We start from the raw sequence: 23,553 nt of genomic DNA, 5'->3' as shown, positions 1-23,553 counted from the left end.
GTTCAGTAACTGAATCCAAGAAGTCATTATACACAGGCAATACTGTCATGTAAAGCTATGGTAGCTGGACAGAATAATCACACAGAACAGAAAAACCGCTTCTTCAGAAAAAACAAATCTTTGTTATAGAACAGAATTTTAAAAATGGGAGACCCCCAAAATTGTCATCCCATGGGGTTAGTTAACAGTCATGATAAGGAGAACTAACACTTTCAGCTATTAACAACATATCTATTTTTGTTTATTAATGAGCACTCTCCTCGGGGTACCTATATACAATCTGAAAAAAATCACAAACACAGCTCTCCAAATATGCCACAACTTGTGTCTCACTACACCATCTCTACATAAATTCATCATCAGCAAAATATTGTCTGGGAATGGCCATAGTCACTGATTCCAAATTTCATTTGACCACTCAGTTTTATAAGTTATTTGCCTGCTTCTTAAGATCTCTTCCTTCTCTTCACTGTTACACAGAAGCCACCCTCTCACACACTCACCCTGGCAGATGTACTGTCAGATTTCATACCTGAGAGCATATGTCATTGTGTCCGGGTGGAGCACCCTCAGTATGATTAGTTTCTCTAGAGAGCTTTTGTTTTTCTGTATCTGGACATTCTGAGTCCACCCACTTCTTCTACCTCTTGGTGGATACTTCAATATCTTTATCTACTCCCTTGAGCACATCCATCACTGCCATAGCCTGGAAACATACCAAAGACATAAATGCAGAGGATGTACCTTCTCTGTGAAGGCTAAAAGAGGAAGATAAATATTGATATTTTGGGGATATATCAAAAAGCCTCCGTCAACCAATTACAGGGGTCTCAGGACTTACCTTAAAATACTAAATTACATATATACAGTATTTATACTATATAATACTATTATACTATATAATAGTATTTATAAGAGTTTATTTTGGCCAGTATTATCATACTGTCTGCTTACTATTAAATAACAAGATATGACAAACTGTAAACCTTGTAATGGACATTTACTATAATAAGAAGTGGTATGAAGATCGGTATTATATTTCTAGGCAACTGGACAAATTATAGTATAACAGGATTTCCTCATAAACCACAACACTCAATGCCTAAGGAAAAATATATTCAAACCACAAAGACAACTCTTTGAAAGCATCACTCTTTCTACTACAAATTCCTGTGGAATGTATTGCTTTATCTGAGATTGTCTAGTTGTAGCTTGCCTCCAGAAATAACATCAAAAAGGATTTAGAACTAAAAAGCAATTTTCACAACCTGCCCTAATGGCACTCCATGACTGAGTAGTTAAGAAGTCAACAGGACTCTTGTAAGTGCATTCAACTCTGAATCGAAGAAGGAAATCCAATTCAAGTGCTTCTCTCTCTTTACTTCTTAGAAGAATCTTGACAGCGTGCAAAATTGAAAAAGGTCATCAGACTTGGTTCAGAGCCACTTCTGCCTTAAAGTATTCACCACTCAAAGTCTCGTTGAGTAGGGAGCTCAAAGCCACAAGAATTCTTATTGCTGCATTTTCTGAATTTCTGATATAAGAATTAACATCTTGCTTTAAGGTTGTTTTAAAACATTGATTTGAAATCTATTGCAAATAGAATCATCTTATATATCTGCCTTTAAAGGTTGTGACAGATTTTCCCCAAACCATTCATTCACACACACACAGCTGAATTTACCTTTACTGTTAAAGACACCTTGAAAATCAAACTCAATGTGACAGTCAAAGCTTTTTGAAGAAAATGTAATTGCTGTTCATTTATGTACCAAATGCCAAATTCACACAAGTTTTAAAATGAGCTAAACCATATTGACCATTTTTTTCTGTAGTCTTGCAACAAGTCTTGCACACTGAAGTTAACCTTATGCAAACTTGGCTACAAATAATTTTACTACTGAAAAAGTAAATACTTCTCAATTCCATCTAATTATCTTCATGTGTCCTTTTTATGGCTCAAAAGATGGAGAGAAGGACAAATAGTGCACTCCTGTCTCCATCTTCATTATAGGCCCTCTGTATACTGCAAGCACTCACAAAGCTTTGGGAAATTTGAAAATCTTGAGTTGATTTTTTTTTTTATGATGATGGTGGTAGTTGTTTTGTTGTTGTGTTTTTATTTTTATTTTTATTAATTTACTTTTTTAACACTGTTGGAGGGATAGATTCAGTATTCTTTTGATGGCAATTTAGACTTTGTAGAAGTAGGCTGCAGAATCACAGAATCACAGAATCACAGAATTTTCTAGGTTGGAAGAGACCTCAAGGTCATCGAGTCCAACCTCCAACCTAACGCTAACAGCCCTCCACTAAACCATATCCCTAAGCTCTACATCTAAGCATCTTTTGAAGACTTCCAGGGATGGGGACTCCACCACTTCCCTGGGCAGCCTGTTCCAATGCCTCACAACCCTTTCAGTGAAGAAGTTCTTCCTAACATCTAACCTAAAACTCCCCTGGCTCAACTTTAGCCCATTCCCCCTCGTCCTGTCACCAGGCACGTGGGAGAACAGGCCAACCCCCACCTCGCTACAGCCTCCCTTGAGGTACCTATAGAGAGCGATAAGGTCACCCCTGAGCCTCCTCTTCTCCAGGCTGAACAAGCCCAGCTCCCTCAGCCGCTCCTCGTAGGACTTGTTCTCCAGGCCCCTCACCAGCTTCGTCGCCCTTCTCTGCACCTGCTCAAGCACCTCGATGTCCTTCTTGTAGCGAGAGGCCCAAAACTGAACACAGTACTCGAGGTGCGGCCTCACCAGAGCTGAGTACAGGGGGACGATCACCTCCCTAGCCCTGCTGGTCACGCTGTTCCTGATACAAGCCAGGATGCCGTTGGCCTTCTTGGCCACCTGAGCACACTGCTGGCTCATATTCAGCCGACTATCCACCATCACTCCCAGGTCCTTCTCTGCCTGGCAGCTTTCCAACCATTCCTCTCCCAGCCTGTAGCTTTGCTTGGGGTTATTGCGCCCCAGGTGCAGGACCCGGCACTTGGCCTTGTTGAACTTCATGCAGTTGACCTCAGCCCATTGGTGCAGCCTATCCAGATCCTCCTGCAGAGCTTTCTTACCCTCAAGCAGATCGACACATGCACCTAACTTGGTGTCATCTGCGAACTTACTGAGGGTGCACTCGATGCCCTCATCCAGATGGACGTCCTAGTCGTCCCTAGTCATCCCTCGTCCCTAGTGCAGAACTATAGCAACTGAATGAATCAGTTCTGGTACACAAACTGAATGCAAACCAAAAAAAAAAAAAAAAAAAAAAAAAAGGATCCTCAGTTTCTAGTAGGCTTTCTTCTAGTTGTTTTATCTCTTTAATCACATATATTAAAGAAAAAAGTGACACCTTTGCCAGGGCACTCTATAGTCTCTCTGCTTCCTGACATAAATACATCTTTTCCCCTTTGTTAATAGCCCCTTCTCTTTCCATCCAAAAATGTATTTAAAAAATCAGAAATTTATTGTACCCCATACTCTGGCTTCTGTCTATGCTGTAATTATGACAGACCTTATTTTTTAGTTCTTGTATAGATTTCCATTGTTCTTGATCCATCCCAGTACTGCTGCTATAAAAAAGGCAAAGTTAAGTATCACAGTGCTACAAGCCTGGGTGATACAAAGAAATCCATTTGTATTATGATGCAGAGATATCACCAGTTTTCTCTCCCCTCACCCTTCTCTCTCCTTTCTCTTCCAGATATTTGTCTGCTTGTAACTCCCATTTATAAAATCTGTAGAGTGATTCCCTTTTTCCTATCAACCCCCTAACTAGATTCCCCAATTTATAACCTTTTACTTTCTTCATGAATGGTTAGCTTCTAGTTTAATCCCCACCTTTGTTATTGTTAGCTCTATGATACAAGATCTTTTGGAGCAAGCTCTTCAGGGCAAAATCTACCAGAAAAGTAGTAATCCCTGATCTTTTCCCAGGATTTACAGATTCTAAAATTAAAAAGGAAAAATAGCAGCCTGAATGTGATACCTGTATTATTAAGAGAATTCTTATTTTACTATGCCACATCAATTCCACTATTAATTATATAACCACAAGCAGTTAAATCATGTCATCTATCCTTAATGTAGCTTCATAAAGTCACTGCAGCATTTTAAATAAATAGAGTTGGATAAAAGTATCTTTGGAATTTCTGCAATTCTGATTTATATTGAAGCAGAAATCACACTGTGTGAGAAACTGCACAGCCATCAGGCAAAAAGATAACTTGCTTAGGCAGAGGCATCATGTTCTAAGATAAGAAACAGAAACCAATAATATCAGTAACATCAGTCAGAAAAAGTTTCCTCACCTGAGAAGCAGTTTGGGCCAGGAGATGAGCTTATCCTTGTCAAAAAGTCCTTGGCTCATGAAAACAAATATTGAGTATGTGACAGCTTCTGTCAAACTGGAGATACACTACTGAATGTCTTCAGCCTGCTTAATTGCTTTGTGGAAGACTGCTCTGAAGGCCTGAAAATAAAGAAAATTATTTTAATTTATTTAATTCCAGAATTCTGTTTGTTTTCCTGCATGCAAGATAACTAATCAGTTTCTGACTGTAGGCTTCTAAAAAGAGATGTCCTTAGCAGACTAAAATGCAAGGCACTACGGGTTGAACTGTTTCTGCCAAGAAGCTTTGAGGAAAATCAGCAATCCAGGAATGAAGGCTGCAAACGGCAATACTCTTCTTCTTCCTTATTTAACTTGGCAGGCATATCCCTCTCACTCAAGAAAGATGATAATTTTGCAGTGGGTTACCTTCCTTCCTTATAGCATCTAATAATTTAGATGATTTGCCACAGCAGGTAGTTTATAGAGAAACCCTGACAACTACCTGATCCTGCAGGAGAGCTGCCCAAAAGGCAGGCAAACTTCAGAAGCACAGTCAGAAAACACCATCAGAACAGAGGCAGCCAACAACGAGAGGCCAGTGGGGAGGTACTGTGCTAGGAATCAGCAGGAAATCACAATGCTCTCCTTTCTCAGACATACAGTGTTACCACTGCGATGTCATACCACCTCTGCTACAAATAATAACCAACACATTGGGCATCACTGCTGGAGGCAGGATTTTGCTCCTTGCACTGTGAAACTAAATCAGCAAGATAACTGTTTACCTTCAGTGAGTACCAGTAGACAGGGTTGATGCTGCCCAGGCTATTACTAATGAATTAAAGAGATGCTCTTATAGGTGTTGGTCTGTAAAACTCTCTCATCACATTAATTTGAACATTTTCTTCGGCTTTAGCTATCTATAGGATGACAGTTGCCTCGTTTATTTTTTAATCTGTCATGATTATCCCACATAATTACCAAAAAATTTCTATCAGTACAAGAAAAAAATATGTATACACTCTACCAAACTGACTTTATTTCAGACAGCAGCAAATATTTAAGGTAAGCAGGCTTCTGCTTGGACAAACATTAGGGAATAACTTTTCCACAGCAATGTGCCTGTTCACTAGTAAAAACATGGAAATCATATGAATACATTTATGCACATTTCATGCTGGTATTTCTCTTACAAGTACTAACTCAAGCACCTAAAAAGGAAAAATAAAATAATTGTGTGGCAGCTACATACCATAAATAGGAAATTGTGAGTATGTGGGTGGACAGCACTTGCTGGACAGACAGGAGTTTGACAGTTTCTAGTTCATAAAACTAATTCACTAAAAATAATTATTAATGCACATTTTTACAAGTGGCTTCAAGCTGTTAAAACCAGCTCAACCATTATTACATTGCACTGTATTTCTGCTGCAACTGACTTTGCTGATTTGAGTTTTTCTGTAAGTTTACTGTCATCTAAGAAACTTTCCTGGCAGCTGACAGGCTGAGCAGCATGTCCTTCTCCAGCCACTTGAGCTCAGTCTTGAAGCAGTTCTGCTGCTTGACTAGCACTGACTAGCAGAAAGAATGAAAACTCTGTACTCAAACAATAAAAAATAGCAGTAAAAATGCTGGTTTATAGCATTTGTGGGCTATTTTTCTTTAATCGCACCAGATGATTTAATTTAGTTTCTGAAAGAGGTAGTTCATCTTCTGTCCTAGTATGCTAGAATTAAAGTTCTGGGACACTCAAAGCAAGAATGTCAAGATCATGGTCAAGGAGGAGACCACACTCACCATGGACTAGAACTTCAGTTCTCTCCTAACCTCCTTCCTCCTCAGACTACACAAAAGGATTGGGATCTTGCCAGAGAAGGTGAGTGGTAATGGCAGTTGAGAAAACCAAGAATAGCATGAAGCTGGAGAACCCCACTAGGGGAGCAAGCAGGGTGGGGAAGTATGGTCATTGTCTGCTCTGCCGCACAGGCCCTCTGATACTGCAAGTATTTGCCCAGTCTTGTTGGGAGTTCTCTGTCAGAATCTGACCCTATCACTAAAAAAACCTACATGATGTAGGTGTCATAAGTGTACATCCACATGTGGAGCAGTGTGCTGATGCAGAAGAAAATGGAAAGTTGTTTTCACATGGTGTTCCCAAGTATATTGCTTTCATTCTTCAAGGGGTAATTAAGCTCTCTGACCCAGCTTGCCCTTGCATGAAGCAGAAGTACCTCAAAGAGATGCAGCTAATCTTCGCCGATGAAGTTTGATAAGTGTATGAGCTAACTGGACAGAGAAATAGGAAGAATTCTTACTACTCATTTCATACTCTTAAGTACCTTTTCAATTTTTTAGACCAGTCTGCTCAAAGTCCTCTTTATAATCATATATATAAGTATTTCTGTTCATAAAGTAGCATACATTGGCTATGACTGCAAGAACCACAGAACTGCATTTCAATAAGAATAAATTATAATTTATTAACCAAGCACCCCAGGTCCTAACCAAGTGCCATCATATCCTCTTATGGACTGGCATGAAGTTTTATTTGCACTTATTGGCTGAATATCACTAAAGCACAAAGCACTGTACAAGGCTTTAATACTATACTGTAAAATAATTGCAATGCACAGAGCAAACTGAGCAGTAGAAAGAAGTGTAGGAACAAGATCACAATAAGTTTAATTTCTAGCAAAGCTTTAGGTCTAGCACAGCCCTCTTGGAGCACCAATTTGAGCAAATCTGTAGAAACACTTTCTACACTTTGCGGTATCTGACCCTTAAAATCTTTCTAATATGTGGGTTACTAGCAATTACCATACAGCAGATTCAAACAGGCTTATTAAAGTTAGCCTTAAAGTCTCAGAAGGAGCAACAGAGAGATCAAAAGATAGTCTTTACCTTACGATTTTCCAAGTCTAGCCTTTCAGCACCAAGCAACACAGCCAGCTGCTGTTCTTCCAGCACATCCAGGTGATAGTGAGATTAATGAGTGGTCTGAGCCTGTAGCTCTGGCTTGTAGTGAGAGTTAGCCAACTTAGTGTGAAAGACGAGACAGGAATTCCTGTTGAATTCACATTCTTTTTCTTCAATCTGGATATATCTAAGAAAGAATAAAATGCACAAGAATGGGAAAAAATCATAAATATCTTAATTACAAAAAGATGAGTGCTGTGTGGTCATGGCAGCACAAGAAGTGGATACAAACCAAACTTTATGTGCCTGCACCTTAAGGAACAAAATGATGATGACTGAGCACACCAAAACTATATGAAGAATACATACAGCATTTCTTAATTGGCATAGCTTCCTTTCCACACACATGTATAGCAGACACAGGTAGATTATTCACTGCTGTGCTGAAGAGTCTGTGGCTGAGGGGTAAACTTCTATCTTTATTGCTTACAACAAGCTTAGGAGAGTTTTCAAACAATCTTTTGTCAAATAGCTTACAACTGTTTCTTTAAATAAAGCTTCATTTATTTATTTATTTATTTATTCTGTATGGTGATGACTGCTTTGAATGTTTTGTTCCAAGAAAGGAGTTCCAAATATTGATAATTGTTTGTTTGTTTAAAAAGAAATCTGTATAGTATTTATGCAATGGAATGCAAGTAGATGGAAACTCATTTCATAAAGCTCAAGTTCACGTTGTCTAATCAATTTTTTAAGTGATTGCAACACTACAGATACTTAATATTAAAACACAACTCATGAAAGCCACACCAGTACGTGAATAAAGCAATTCTCTGTACAAACTTAAATATTGCTTTCTTTTTAGGATATCACAGTGCACTGCCAGAGTCAGGGGCATATATTTCAACTGTCAGCATTCTTGCCTGCCTCTGACATCCCCTTAGCTAGAAGACACAGGCTAAATAAAATGGTGTGCTGAAAGCATTTTTGCATTTCACCAAGGACTAGGATGAAAAGGCAGTCACTTATGATACACTGCAAGTGAATTCCCAAGAATAACTTAATGTGTCTGGTCCTAGGAAACCCATGACTCTACAAGAGAACATCGGATGTGTGCATATTGTATACTAATGCAATGCAAACTACAGGAGATGAGCATTCCTGTCTTGTGCTTGCATAATAGCCACATTCAGCTAGATACATTCAGCCAAACAGTTTTGTCCTTCAGGTAATTCAGCCTTCCTTAGATAGAAGTGAATTCACCTTTCAGTTCTGCAACTTGGATTTCAATTCCAACACTGTGGTCCCTTCATACCTTTTAAAATTGGCTACAGCTGTAGAGAATGAAACACTAGAGCTTGAAACAGAGCAATGTCATTGCACTTTTAACACACACACACACACACACGCACACAAAGGCAAAAGACAGAAGCAGAGATCTGACAAAAAGTGACTTTCAGTTTGCTTTGCCAGTGGAAAAACTTTACTAAGAGAGTCACGCTACATTCCAGAAGGTCTATGTAGTGATATAATAGGCTTTCAAGTTATGGATTCGAGTACTTACTTCATGGGTTCTCAGTTCACAAGACCAATAAATTACCAAGTTCTGTGATTATCATCTATGAAAGGCAAAAACTACACAATGACTTGGTTTTATTAACTGCTGCTATTCTAGTTTTTCTGTTAATTACAGATCTGGGAAAAATAAATGTTTTGTTATTGCTCTCACACCATTCAAGGAGTGCAAGCAACAACTATTTAAACAACTGCTTCATTTTTTTTTATGCATCCATTTAAAGGTCGACTCTGGTTTCTGAAGAAATGCAGCAGGTATAGGCACTATAAGGGCTATGGAAGCCCTTGATAGAAGACATAGCAAACAATTTACTCCAAAGAAATAACCCAAAGTTGTTTTAGTCTTTAGGAAATTTTTCTTCTTAATTTCCTATTCCACCAGCAGAGGTTGCTAGGATGGACAAAATTAATGTACAATTCTAGTTAGGAATAAACAAAGTATCTCTCGTATTAACTCTGTCTTTCTATCGTGCAAATAATAGAACATGCAAAGTAAATTAAAGAGAAATTCTTATCTGCTAGTGTTTTCCTGTTGAAATAGTCATAGATCTTGAAAAAATAGATTAAAAGATTTGAAAGGGGTTCCCAAGGCACTTTTAAAATCCTGTGTAAAGTTTAAGGAATAACTGATTTTTAGCAAAAACAAATACTAAGAATGAATATATTGCAGAAGCTTATACACACACCAAACTCTCATCTGTGAGAAGTCTATGAATGAGTCTGCCAGAATTCGAGTTACCAGCACAAAGAACTGCTTTTCCCTTGTCACTGGCTAAGGAAACAATGATTAGGACTTTCAAAGAGAACATCTGATGAAGACAAAAAAATCTTCAGCATACAAATATGACCTCTTATCATGAAATGGTTTGAGTTTATGCAAACACTTCATAGCAAATATTTTCATGCAACTCAAAATTAAAAAGAGTACCTTTCAGGGTGGATGTTCTCCAAAACATGCTGTGACTCTAAATGGCAAAAACTAGGATAGTTTCCTATAAATAAATGTTTTGTATCAGCTCAGCAAGAATGAAAAGAAGTGATAAATTCTTGGACAGAAAAGGAAAGGGAAACAATATTTTTCTGTTTGAAGAAAGAGGGATAAACACATTTTCCAAAGGAGCCTTCTTTCACTTCCTGCTGCTTAAAATTAAAAGCTTCTGGAAAAGACTTTCAAACTCCAACAAGTAACGTAGAGAAAGCAGTTGAACAAATCAGGTGAAAACAAGTGCAGAATGGAGCTGTTACTAGGCAATCTCAGTAGGCAAACTGTGTAAGTTGGTCAAACTAGTTCAGTTGGAAAATGCTGCCTTAAAGTTGCACAGTTGGTGAGACGTTCAAGGCAAGGAAAGCTATCCCTGTGGAGAAACCAAAGGAATTGTCTTGCTGTGTGTGTGCATGAATAATAGTCATGCCTCTTAAGAATGGAAACTTTTTCATACAAGCTACATTTGCACATAAATCAAATTTCAATGCATCTTAAATAATCCTGAATAACCTAATCTTTCAACTGAAGAAATGTGACTACCACTTTATGAAGGTACAGAGGAGATGGGTGGCTATAACAGTTCATATGGTGCATACAGGGTCTTATGAACAACTAATTTATTCATCTACCATCTCCCATGTGAGTCAAAATGATATTGATCTGTACAGTTAAATGCCTACATCCAGTTATCTCCAAAACAGTGGTTCTGGAGAGACGGTATAGGAATTACAGAGATAAAACTCTAGTATTAAAGTCTGTCCAGACCAAACCTATTCAGTGGTGTCACTTCTCTTCCAGAACTAGCAGGTTAGTGCCAAAAAATCTGTACAGAATTGGCACCTGTTTACTTCCATGCCTTGATTATCTGCTTCACTAGATCTCAGTATGTGCATTCTGAATCACTTTTGCATACCTTGCTATTAAGTAAGACCTAATTCCCGCCCCCCCCCCCCCCCCCCCCATGCCTTTCATGGTTACATACACACATGTACTACAACAGATAGTTTTTGAAATTATTTTATTCACTTATGTCTTTTCTTCATTCTCTCAGAAAATATACTAAATTATTTTAATAATAATTTTAGCAATTTTTAGCCATTGTCAACATCAGATCACAGTCTAATGTATATTAAGACCCACTGAGCAGGTTTGCAGGTCCAGAAACCTGAACTAAACTAAACTAAACTAAAACTAAAATACTCAAGCTCCAACACCAAAAGCTTGTTAGGCTTCTAACTATTATCTATTCTAACGTCTAACTACTTCTAACTAAGGCACTGTAAGTCTGATTTGCAGAGATAGCAAGTACCTGTAGTTCACACTATAATCACCCAAGTTTTGAGAAAAATGTAAATTCATACATATATCTGAAGTTCTCTGAAGCTCAGAATTCCTTTTGCAGGTTTCATTCAAAAACAATACCAGAAGCTGATGTTACAGAATATCAAGGAGTCTGATGCAAGAACAATCTTGGTAAACAATGTGGGGAGGAATATAATTTTATGAAGTTGCTTCACAGATCAGCAAGTTCTCTAATATGCAGGCTAGTAAATTTGCTTTGGAAGGAGTACAAGTTGATAAATCTCCCTAGCTATGCTTTCTGTCGATTGATATGATAAGATATATTTTACTTAAAATTAGGATTGTCTGAAGCTCAGTGGATTTAATTATTTGTAATTATCCAGTTGTTGTCAGTATGTGGCCATTTTATGACAGTGGTATCTACTGTGTGGGTCAGGTTCAACTGTATATCTTTTCAAACACAGAATTAATGTACTATTGATGAAACCATTACTAGAACCAAATTAAAGTCTGGGCTGATGTATTGGTCCACAGGGTGCTGTCAGACATGAAAGGAGTAATTAGTATTCATTACTTCATACTCTGCAACATTCCAATTATTAATGAACTTCAACTGCTGGACTGCACCATATCTATCACAAATACCTTTCTAGTCTTTCTTTATTAGGAAGAAAAAAAATCCAAAGTGCCTGACACAACTACTAAGATAAACAAATAACAGAAATTAATCCAGAATGAGGAAAACTCTGTTTATTTGGTAATAAAGGGGTGTATATATTACTATTGCCCCACGAGACCTGCTACATCTTCAGTGAGCAATGGAACATTAGGTCACGTAATGTTGCTAAAATATTCACATGGAGAACTTACATTTGTATCACAATAGCTTCATGCTTGTATGAGTGTGTACCGGTCTGCTGTGCTACATGGAAACCTCTGCTGAGTAAATGCAGATTTCTATAGCTGGGTCCCCATCCTCTTCAGTCCAATTTTTTTTCTGCTGTTTTACAGCCCTGTCTTGTTCCTTAAGCCTTGTTATACCTTGCAATCTAATTCTCATCTCTCTTTTAGACCAGTATAATTCTAATTTTCAGTAGAATGTCTTCACTGCAGATTCTGAAAATGAACCTATATGGTTTTACATTGAAGTGCTTCAAATACTATTACCATTACATAGAAAGACAACAATAAAGAATCATTTCAAGAGGACATACTGCAGGGTAAAAGTGTATTCTCCAGGAGCTTCAAGTATTCACAGAGATGTAAACTGTTATTTAAATTTACTATGTGAACATCAAAGCCTGAAATTCTGGAGGGAGAAGGAAGGAGAAAAGCTTGAGTAATATGTCCAAAACTAGAAGCCAGTTTTATTTAATATATCTTCTATATTTTCTCTTTGAAAAATCACATTCTCTGCAAGTAGTCTAAATGCTCTTAGAGTAACATTTCAAAATGATCCAGGAGTGCTTCAGGGGTACCTCTGATTTCTTATTAGAATAAGCATCATATTCTCAAACTTGAAAGATCTATTTCATGGATGTGTTATTTGAAAATAGGATTAGAACAGAAGAATACTTTAAGTCTTAAAAATAAATCCACATTTGAGTGGAGAAAACAACATAGCATTTCAGATCACCAGATGAGGTATTTAATTAGGTTTATCAGGTTTACTATCATGCTACCAAAAATCCATATTATTCTTTAGGTTGACAGCTGCATTGAAGACTCAACACTTTCAAAGCCTTCATGAAAAGTGATGGAAGAGATTACAGACTAAAATTCTATTGCACCAAGTGCTTGAGTACAAACTCAATTACTTCTCCTATTATCATCCCTGAAAATGTATCTAGAGGTACCTTAACTAGATCATGGGAAATATTTTGGATAATGTTTTCCAAAATTTTTGACAACAGATGGGATTCACAACCAACCCCTGAAAAGGACAGTCTGACTGCTTATCTGGTACCATCTACACTCCTGCCACAGCAATTTCAGAGAGGGAAGATGCAATAAACTCAGTGGTGTGTTACCTGGTTTGAACACGTATCTTCCACTTGAACACTCACCTCCAGACCTCTGGGCTGGAGCTCACAGAGCTGTGTTGCTGCCAGCAGGAGGGAGAGTATGGGACGGGCTCTGTCCTCAGACACTGCATGAGAAATGGGGCATGTGACTTTTGTTGACAACAGACCATTTCTAGGTAAAGCTGAAGAGACATTAACACCACCACTATGTCTGCCTCAAAGGATTTGAGGACACTGACGACTGGATTGGTTTCACACTCAGGGCATTGGCAATCATACCAACCAAAAACTGTTTGCTCATCTCTGCCCCATGTTGTAGCACATCAGTTTTGCCTCATCAGCCTTTTACTTTATTTATTTATTTTTAAACCAGTTCCTTGATTTATTTCATGGGTTGGCCCAACAAAAATTTATGGCAACACACTGCAAAGTGGAGGTATTGTTTCCTTAAGCTGATATTCCAGCTTGAAAATCCTATATATTATTAAATCCAAATCTAGCCTGTCATTTCCAATACTTTCCCATTTTCTATAGATGCCTAAAACGGAAGTCACGAAACGTTTATTATATTTTGGCTCAGAAAAAAAGAAAATACCTTTATAGTAAAAAAAAAAAAAAAGTTAACATTTTCAATTTGGTTTGAGAAAACTCTCATGCATGTCTATATTGTATTTCTAGTCCAATTTGAGAATTGAGAAAATAATTTTGTTATCTAATCAGATGCAGATACTAACATTTTAATATTTACTCATCAACAGTTTTAAAGAATAGCATTTTTAAAAGGAATAAATAACTCCATGAAGTGTTATGGAACAGTAAGCAAAAAATAGAAAATCAAACCATTGTAGATCCAGTCATCATAAAAAATTCTGATTACTAAAGCTATACTTACCTTCCCTTTTGTATGCCTTCCAATCAGGAAATCAGGCATGGGATCAATAAAATCACCGTGGTTTTGATTAGTATAATCTCTCCACAAGACAAAGGTCTTCAGAAAACTTACCATGAAAAAAAAAAAAAAAAAGTAAATATTAGGAATATTAGATAAGTGATGCTTATAGAAAGACATCTATAATAGAATTGAAGAAGCTTTTCTGAAAGAGCTTGGTTAAACCATACAAAACTGTTTGCAAAGTTGTTAAGTCTCAGTTGTTAAGAGTTCTATATCTGAGTTCAATACATTTATGCCATTTCAAATGGAAAATGTACTGTTTCAAATAGAAAATGATAGTATGGATAAAAAAGCTGCAGTGTTGTAATATCTCAAGTCTTCAAGTAAACACGTTCCAAGATGCATCGATCCCTTACAAAACTTAGAGGAACTTCAGGGTAGTGAATGTAAAAGACAATCCTTCAGCATGCACATACCCTTTCTGTCCTACATGTATGACTTTAAGGTCAGCTCTGTATTTAGTCTTTATCTATTTAATTCCCTCTTGCTGGTGATCTATCATAAAAAACCAGCACTTGCAGTGTGTTTTAATTGTGGCATTTTCTGCTGACATCCGATCAGCAGGCAGTCCCTCGTTACTCCATCCTGTAGTCGTAACATCATCCGTCAATGTGGCAATTGGGTCCAGGCCCTCCATCACAGGAACAGGAACCTTTGAAGCAGAGTGAAATATAATAAACCAGTCAGGTTACCAAGCAGCAAGGCATGACTCAGTGTAACACACAAGATACAGCTAGGCTGATATAAATTAAGATTTTCTATGGAGGAAAGTAAGGAGTACCTCTGTAGACTATCAGATGCAAAATAACATAGTAGGAAATGTGATGAGAATCATTTTGTTTCATTTATCTTGGGTTTTAAAAAAATGTGTTTTCATTTAAGACATTTAATTCATAAAATATATTTGATAAAGTAAAACTATACATTATAAATTTCATCGTATCTAGATTCTGATATTGCAAATTCCATGCTCAAGTATTCTCTTGAGCAGGTATTTCTGGTATATAAATATGTATTTAATAGCACAAAAATTACCAAGAGGATTCCCCTGGGATCTTATTAATACAGCTCAGCTATGTGTTAATGAGGTCACTTTCAAAACTTAGAAGAGAGGGTAGAGTAGCACCTGTGTAGCACCAGCAGCAGCACTCACGTGAGTGGCTACTCACAGAGAAGGAAGCTGTGAGCTCCATGCACACTAAAGCAGCCATCAGACAGCCCCCCCTTGCTGGATACCAACATAACACTGTTTTTTACTAGCAGCTCCTAATTTTTCCATACTGAGATAAAGGACAAACTCTCACCAATTCCTTCACCACATTATCCCAAGCTTCCCTATTTGTCATTTCTGGATAGTATTGTAAAAGCATAAATTAAAGGAAAGAATAGCGTCATCCATATTTGTCTATCTTCAACACCATTCAGAGGTGTTTTAAATACTCCTGTAAAAAATTTCCTTCTCATTAGACGTGTACAGTCCTTGTATAGTCCTATAGTACTGGCTTGTAGATTTGAGATCATCTTAAAAGTGCACCCGAAAATCAAAAAGCATGCAAATGTGATGGTTATTTAATAAATAGAATTATTTCTTCTCTTTAATTTGAGCCAGATTTGCACATTAGCATTAATAATAATAGAACAATATATCCAGTGCAGTTTCTGTGGCACAAATGTCATAGTTGGCATACTAGGAAAACAATTGTCTAAACCCTGATTCTAATCATAGAGTCCAAAATAGACTTAACATTTGATGAACTTGCTGAAAATCCAAGCACAAAAGCACTAGACAGACAGACATCCCTGCAAACATTTAACATGTTAATTCCCTGCATATAATAATTTGTTTGTATATACCAAAAGATTGACAATGTTCTTTCTTTTATTCCTGCACTGTAAGGCAAGCACTACGTTCAGCTCCATGAGCTGAAATACTTCTTTGTGGAAAAACCTAGCATTGGAGTGTTATTAGAATTTCTAATACACATTTTGACACAATGCAAGAAATGTATTTTAGTATACTGATACATCTACTGTCCTTACATCTGTACAAAATGGATACTTTGTGGCACAGAACTAGTTGGTGTTCTTTCTAAAAATTACTATTAATGATCATCTATTTTTAACATCACTACCTACATGCTTTTCTCTCTTCCTTTACCACTCTTCTCCACCTGCAGGAAAACAATCAAATCTGAAAGGCACTATTTTATTTCAATACTGTTCAGTGAAAGCATCTTAAAAAATACAAAGTTAGAATATGAATTATTATTATTATTTTTTTTTTTATAAAGGTGTTCCACCCATGTGAGTTTACTCTTAAGAGAGTAAAGAATGATGTCTGTTTCCAAGGCCCCACTAGTGAAACAAAACAAATAAAGAGAGGGCATTTTTCCTCACGCAAATTGTTAAATTCTTGCAAAAAAGCCCAAATAACTGCAAAGAGATGTCATTGAGTACTGAACTTGTGAAGCTTAAATTTGGCTTTAAATATGTATTTCTAGAGTGTCCTCAGGCAGATCAACTCCTTTGTGTGCCTTAACTTTGTGATTTGAAATAGGGGAAAGCATTCCACACTTTACATATTTGAGAGAATCATCTACATTGATTGTGGTACAATACTGTGATTTGTGGCACATGCAAAATATGAAGCAAGCTGGTCAAGAACACTTAGAGTAGCGAGGAGGAAAGGCACATGTCCAGAGCTCCATGAAGAAGGATTAGTGAGGAAGACAGTGACAGAGCTGTGAAGATGGTGACATGAGAACAACATAGTACAGAGTGTTCAGAAACAGAAGTGTTTGAAGAAGTTTCATGCTACTTATACCACATTATGCTACAGCCATACTGTATGACCAATTTTAAGAGAGATGAAGCAGTAGCACCTGGTGAAATAAGGTAGAAGGCATATATTTAGGAGGCCAAGGAGGGAGGAAGATGTGCAGAGGCAACTCTAAGAGTTAGAGCTGCTCTGCATTACTCAGCTCTGCAAATTTGTTGAATACTATTATGGTTTTCTCCATGTATGGAGAAAGGAACATTATGAACTGCATGCACTGTTTGGAGCTGAAAAGCTAAACAGAATAGGTCTCTCTACATTGCTAGCAGTATTCACAGCATTTGCTATCACACAGGTGTCACAAAGAGCAGAATTTCACACGGAGAATTGGAAAGGGAAGGAACTTACTTTTTCTCCCCCTTCCCCCCCCCTCCATTCTCTTCAAAATAATGAGGAATGTACATATGAACTAGAAAACAGACAGACTGCAATAGGTATTTTATAGGCACTTTTAAATACGATCAATAATCAATAAAAATACTTCAAATTTGTGAAAGACAGTGACTTTAGGAAAGCAGATCCTTCACTTTAGACTCACATTTTGTACTATATATATATATATATATATATATTGTACTATATATATATATATGTTACCATTTGTGACTTTAGAAAGGGAATTCAGAAATGTTGCATCAGTTCCTGGAAAGATGGCTTTGTGAAGGGTCCAAAGTAAGACACAAATGCTGCTGCTAACATGACACCACCACATAAAGTTTTCTTTTGTACTTTGAGGTTTTCAACAAATTGGCTCCAATGCACATTTTCAAACTGCAAAGCCAAATTAGAAAATGACAGCTTCTGAACAACTTAGAAGTGACAGAACATTTAATCTCCATGTTAAATAAACAAAAGCACTACAGGAAATGTACTTTGCCAGTGAGGGTTAAACTTCCTAAGGCCATAAGGCTGAAAACAATCCATGCTTTCTGGTGGCAATTTGAACCCTTTCAATCTGAAAAATTAGGATGGAGCTCTTCATCAAAAGCATTTTATGTCATTCCCCCCCTCCCCCCACGCTAATTGGTGCTTTTGTTTAGGGCAGGTACAGTACGGCAGACATACTGCAATATTGGCAGCATCTGGCAGGCTACTGGCAGCTACAGCATGGCAGTGGGGTTTTGTGCAATGTGCAGTCATTTCCAGCCAGATTCAGAAGTCAGCATAAGGAAAGAAGACTACTAGGAAAAAAAATTATAATGATAATTAAAAAAAATAATAAATTAAAGCTGTTTCAACATCAACAAAGACGTGGCTTATACTTTCATTTATTTATTTATTTTTCCCAAGAATGGGGCGGGGAAAAAGAGTTCCTGTCTTTTTTCCTCTTACTGGTCTGGCTTGTTTTACCTATGAGTTCCAGAAATTTAACTAAGCTGTAATGATCTGGAATTCACAAAGTTTACCTTCTTTCTGATAATTGCACCTATACCAATTATACTTGTGAAAGAAAAAATGAACGAGTGCCAAATACTTAAAAGAAATACATAGGAGGAAGAGGTCACCTTTAAGCATAAATGAGAGACTGACTCTTTTATTTTCTGAGACATTTATTTTTCAGAGTGATGACTAAGCAAAACTTATTTTTCCTGTCCTTTATATGATCTAATCAAAATCAGTGAAAACCATGGAATAGAAAGCATCCCTCATAGTTTCTTTCATTAAAAAAAAATAAAAATAAATAAAAAATATATATGTGTACAAAAACAAAACAAAAACAACTGATAAACTTGATATTTATTCCACCTATGTTTTTCAGAAAATCAGAAGTATTTACTAAAATGGTTAACCAGAAGATTAAAGCTCTTCAAGTATAAAGTGGGAATGTAAAATATCCACTAAGGAACTGGAATTTTCTTTAAAATTCAGTGCTTAAGAGTTAACATTTAAACTTTTCACAGTGAAAATGCAGGAACTCAGTATGTGAAGGCTTGCTAAACCAGTAATGTCCAAAGGAGATACCCAACAAATGACAAGCAAAGGGCCATTGAAAGCTCTAACAACAATCTTTGTAAGGTAGCAGTTCTGTTTTAAAGTATTTTAGACATCCATTTTTCCTACAGAAGTCATTGGATTCTTCTTTAAATCATTACATGAAGGCAACAAGACAATAAATCCATTAATTTACAAGCAGGCTTTTGATTTATCCATTCTCTCTTCTTGTTATCACTGACTGGTAAGTCATAAACAATAAAGAGCACCCACCTCATTCTCCAAAATAGCTTTGAAATTTGAAGATTTACTAAACATAGAATGATTGTCTATTTAAATCTTCAGTAATTTTACCATACTGCCCAAGCACCATAAATCACTAGTGACATTGGCTAACAAGGGTTTAAGAGTTGGAACATGCAGTGTAATAAATTTCCAGACAGTTAAAAATCACTGTAATTTTATTCTAATGCATTATAGATTGCCTGTAATGTCATCCTGGCCGGGGTGACCCATTTCTAATTTTGAACAGCTGTTCAGCTCGGGAGTTAGTTAATGATTAAATATAAATTGCCTGATTTATTAGTCTGAATGGTTGAGCTTCCAGGTCAATGCTATATAGACAAAATCATCAGTCTTGATGCTTTTCAGAAGTTAACTGTCTCCTGTTCTAGTCAAAAAGAATTTATTCTCAGCAGAAAAGATGTGACATTCTCAATTAATCCTTTTAAATATTTTCCCCCTTAACTTACACAATAAGATTGCTAATAAAACCTCATCTTGGAGAAAAACTTGTAACCACGCATAAACATTCAAAACCCAAGACTCAGAGACTACCTATAGGCAAGAGCCGTTGGCTTCTACAGGGTGTCCAAAGGCTTTGAGGGTCTGTAGGGTCAGGCCATCAGCAACCGATTAAGGCATCTTGAGACAAACAGCAATTCTCATAAGCAGAAAACAACACATCACTGACTTCACTGTTTTTTACTACCAAAACAAGGATTATTCATGTTTTAAATTTCTAACTATACTCATTTTAGAATCAGGTATAAAAAATGTATTATTATTATTATTAGTAGTAGTAGTAGTAGCTCTATATTCTTACAATGTTTTTCTTCCAAACTGATTTAATCTTCTTAATTGCCAAATTCCACTGAGAGATTTGCAGAAAGAAAAATATAGTTTCTAAGATCACAGAAAGAAAAGTCACAGGAGTCTTATGAAATCCAAGTTAAAACATTTATGAAAAAAAATATTCAGACTGCTGTGGAAACTCATGTAGTAGTGTAATTGTTCTTTGTATTTGTATTTAATGGTATTTATATTTATTCATCAAAAAAAAGAATTGTTAAAATTCTAGATGATGAACCAAGACAGTACGATTTCTGTAAAGACTTTGGAGAGGATGCATAGCAATGCTGTGGCTGACTTCAGTGACCATTAAATAGGCACATGCTAGCTTTAATGATGTTTGTCTACAAATAAAGGTAATAACCACATTGAAATATGTATAATTTTAACACACATGCATTTCATTCTTATTTAAAAATGAATGGTTTCTGCAAAAGGAAAAAAACAAAAGCAAACAGCAAATATCTGATTGGTGCCTTGCACTTATTTACAATCTAAAGTGCAGTGGGGGCAGACACAGGGCAACTCCATCCTGACCTATAGGATTATTCAGTCTTTCTGCTCATTAACTAGAGGCTGCCCAGGCTGTCACAGTGTGTTCTCAATTGTGTATAAATGTGGTGACTTAGTTATTGAGATTTCTCCTTAGCAATTTCGCCAATATCAGACACCTACCTGTGGTTTTTGCTTTTTGTTTTTCATGGGAAATGCAGAGTAATATTTCCCAGGTGTGGTGCAGCACATTTTACTCTTCAGAATTTGATTTTTATTATTATTTTTTTTAATGTTTCTTTCCATTTAAATTATTTCTAATGAGGGTCATCTTGTCGCCTGTCACTCCAGATTTTTATACACACACACTATCCTCAAAATTCAACATAATGTTTAACAAAACATTTCAGATATTTCAAAACTCATACTATCTAGAACATTCAGGCAATCTTCTTACCTCAAGGCCCTTGATGAACACTTCAGCCAGCTCAATAGTTTTGGTTTGTTGGCTGACATCATCTTGACATCAGACTTTCTATGCAACTGCTTTCTCAAATAATGAAGCCGTGAGTTTACACAGATTGCCACCCAGGATCTATTCTGAAAAAGGATGGATAAAGTGTTAAAGGTTGCTTTTTGTTTTCGTGGCTCTCCAACTCAGAGCAGAGAGCCATTACTCTCCATACTGATCCTGCTTGGATTGTGCCCTTCCTTGCACAATTCTTTTCAGACACAGAATATTTCACCATATTCATGTGTCCACACATAAAAATAATGGAAGTTAAGTACAAATTATACAATCTTTCTGCAAAAGGGCTAACCTGGCAATTTTTTTTTTTTTTTTTAGCTTTAACTCTAATAAGCATACTACTTCACCTTCTCTTTTATTTTTGCATGCAAGTCATACTTGTTATATGCGAATGTAAAATCATAATTTTCACAAATATTTTTGTAGGTAATTGCAGTCTCTAAAGATGGAAATCTGATTTCATTTCACTCAAAATGCTTACAAACTAATTGATATTGAAAAAATAAAACTTTTTTTTCTTTTCTATTTCCTAACCTGTTTTTCTTTCCATTTAGTGTAAATGTATGCCAATTATTCAATGGGATGGACAAATGTACGTGTATGCATGTTTAAGTTTTAATATACAATAAAGGATGTGTAGACATCACCATCATCCTTAGAGTTATTTTCAGTCATCTTTAAAACATTTTAAATATTAAAAAAAAAAACACATACTGTATTAGTATTAGTACTAGTTTGTATATATTTGACATTAAAAATATTCTGTGACGATATTTATTACAATATTGCCCAAGTTTGATAAGAATTTAATTTGTCATTTAAAGATATATTCTGGAAGCCATGCAAAGTGAAAGGAGGTTAGTTTACTGTGCTGTCTAGGTTGAAGATGTATTATTGATTACTAACAGCTGCACCAATTATCATTACTGAAAATTGCTGCCCACAAAAACCTCCATATGAAAAATATGTATAACTCTCCTCTCTCTCCCTGCTAGAAGAAAGAAGCTGAGTTATGAGTCAGGGAGCACACCACATCCATGAATGCAGGAACAGAGATCACTAACAACTGATACTCTGCCTTCAAAGTCTATTCTTTAGAAAATCGGAAAGAGAAAGGTGGGAAAGAGACAGGCAAATAAATGACCAAAAAGAAAAGGGCAAGGAATGAACTGAAGGATAGGGGGCAACTGAACATATGGATTGATGTCTGGATACTGATAAGAAAAACTTTAATGCCACTTTAATGTGATGAATTGAAAGAGACAAGATAGAAGAGTAACTGGTTCATCACTCTTACTGAATTTGTTTAGCTTCAGAATGGAGAGGACTACTGGAAGGCTAGCATCAATAAATGACAAACAAAATCTCTCTCTTTGCCATACTGTTTGACCTGATGCAGGTCAAGATGCAAACGGATTTACACTGGTGGAGTACCTTCTTCCTGTGAGCTCTGCATACTGGCCTTATACAAGCTTAAAAGAAATTCGGCTCCTCAGAGGATGGCTGATAGGGCAGCACAGCATGTCTGCTTCTGAAGAAGAAGTAGTGTTGAGATGAAAACTTCCTGCAGATCAGATCCAGCCAGCAGGCAGCTCAGAGAGAGAGAAATACATAAGAATGTCTGTACTGCACTTGTGACCTTCCTTCAGCATTAGAAGACTTATTGTTTTTACAGGCTATGGATGCATACAACTGAAGTAAGGAACAGGAGCTTTCTACAGGCTAATGGTGTACATAGGGTTATCAGCAGCTAAGGTAAACAACTGAAAAAACACTGAGAAATGCCTGCATTGTACATTGTTTTCCAGAATATATAAGTTCACCTTCTCTGTCTGCTCATTTCACAGACTCCCTTATATAGTGAGTTAAAATGCCTGATATGAGCCACTTGGAACTGTTTGCATGGGACAGAGGTGCATATTACAAAATAAGGAATCAAAATATTAAATGGAGAAGATCAAGAAGTTACCACTGTTGGAAAAACAGAGCTGATGAAAGTTTGCTAGATGTAAGGTTTTCTGAGAAAGAGGAAGACATTGGTGAATGTTTATACACCACACTAACTCTAAAAATGGAAACCAGCAGAAAGTTGAAGTTTCATTCTGAACTTGTATCTTTTCGTCTGATAATCATGGTTAATAATGCTGCTGTACAAAACAGACCTCACCCTGGGAAATTGTATTGAACATCATGTCCTTTAGCTTTGGGATTAATATAAGTTTCCAGCTGAGGAACTCAAGCTGATTTTAAATGTAAAGCTATTTCACTACAGATTCTCACATAGTATATTTAGTAGGGATGAAAAACTGCAGACTAAATTATTCCTTGCTGACCACGTTTTCTGCATATTTAGATGGAGAAAAAAAAACTAAATCCTGAAAGCTACATGCTAGGCTCTATGAAATGCCATCTGTAACTATGGTTAAAACCAAACCAAGATTATTGTTGGATTTCATGGAATTAATGTGAATTCTGTTAAAAAGCAGAACTGCAAAGGCAGGAAAGGACCCTGCTCTGTACCTGCCAATCTGCACGGTTCAATCTACCTAC

At 36.6% G+C, this 23,553-nt stretch overlaps 1 protein-coding gene across 1 annotated transcript in view; it reads right to left on the bottom strand.

The window, feature by feature from the left end:
* The window catches only part of DNAH11 (dynein axonemal heavy chain 11), a 102,635-nt gene that overhangs the window by 18,798 nt on the left and 60,284 nt on the right, over positions 1 to 23,553 (bottom strand). The window contains 8 exon segments of the mRNA XM_032180628.1: positions 533 to 601; positions 603 to 706; positions 1,273 to 1,421; positions 4,332 to 4,467; positions 5,115 to 5,249; positions 5,741 to 5,817; positions 5,820 to 5,904; positions 7,231 to 7,432. Coding sequence (XP_032036519.1) covers positions 533 to 601; positions 603 to 706; positions 1,273 to 1,421; positions 4,332 to 4,467; positions 5,115 to 5,249; positions 5,741 to 5,817; positions 5,820 to 5,904; positions 7,231 to 7,432 — 957 coding nt within the window.

Source organism: Aythya fuligula, chromosome 2 (genome assembly GCF_009819795.1).
Source record: "Aythya fuligula isolate bAytFul2 chromosome 2, bAytFul2.pri, whole genome shotgun sequence".
Classification (NCBI taxonomy): Eukaryota; Metazoa; Chordata; class Aves; order Anseriformes; family Anatidae; genus Aythya; species Aythya fuligula.
The sequence above is the reverse complement of the archived record's forward strand: the minus strand, read 5'-3'. Positions and strand labels throughout refer to the sequence as shown.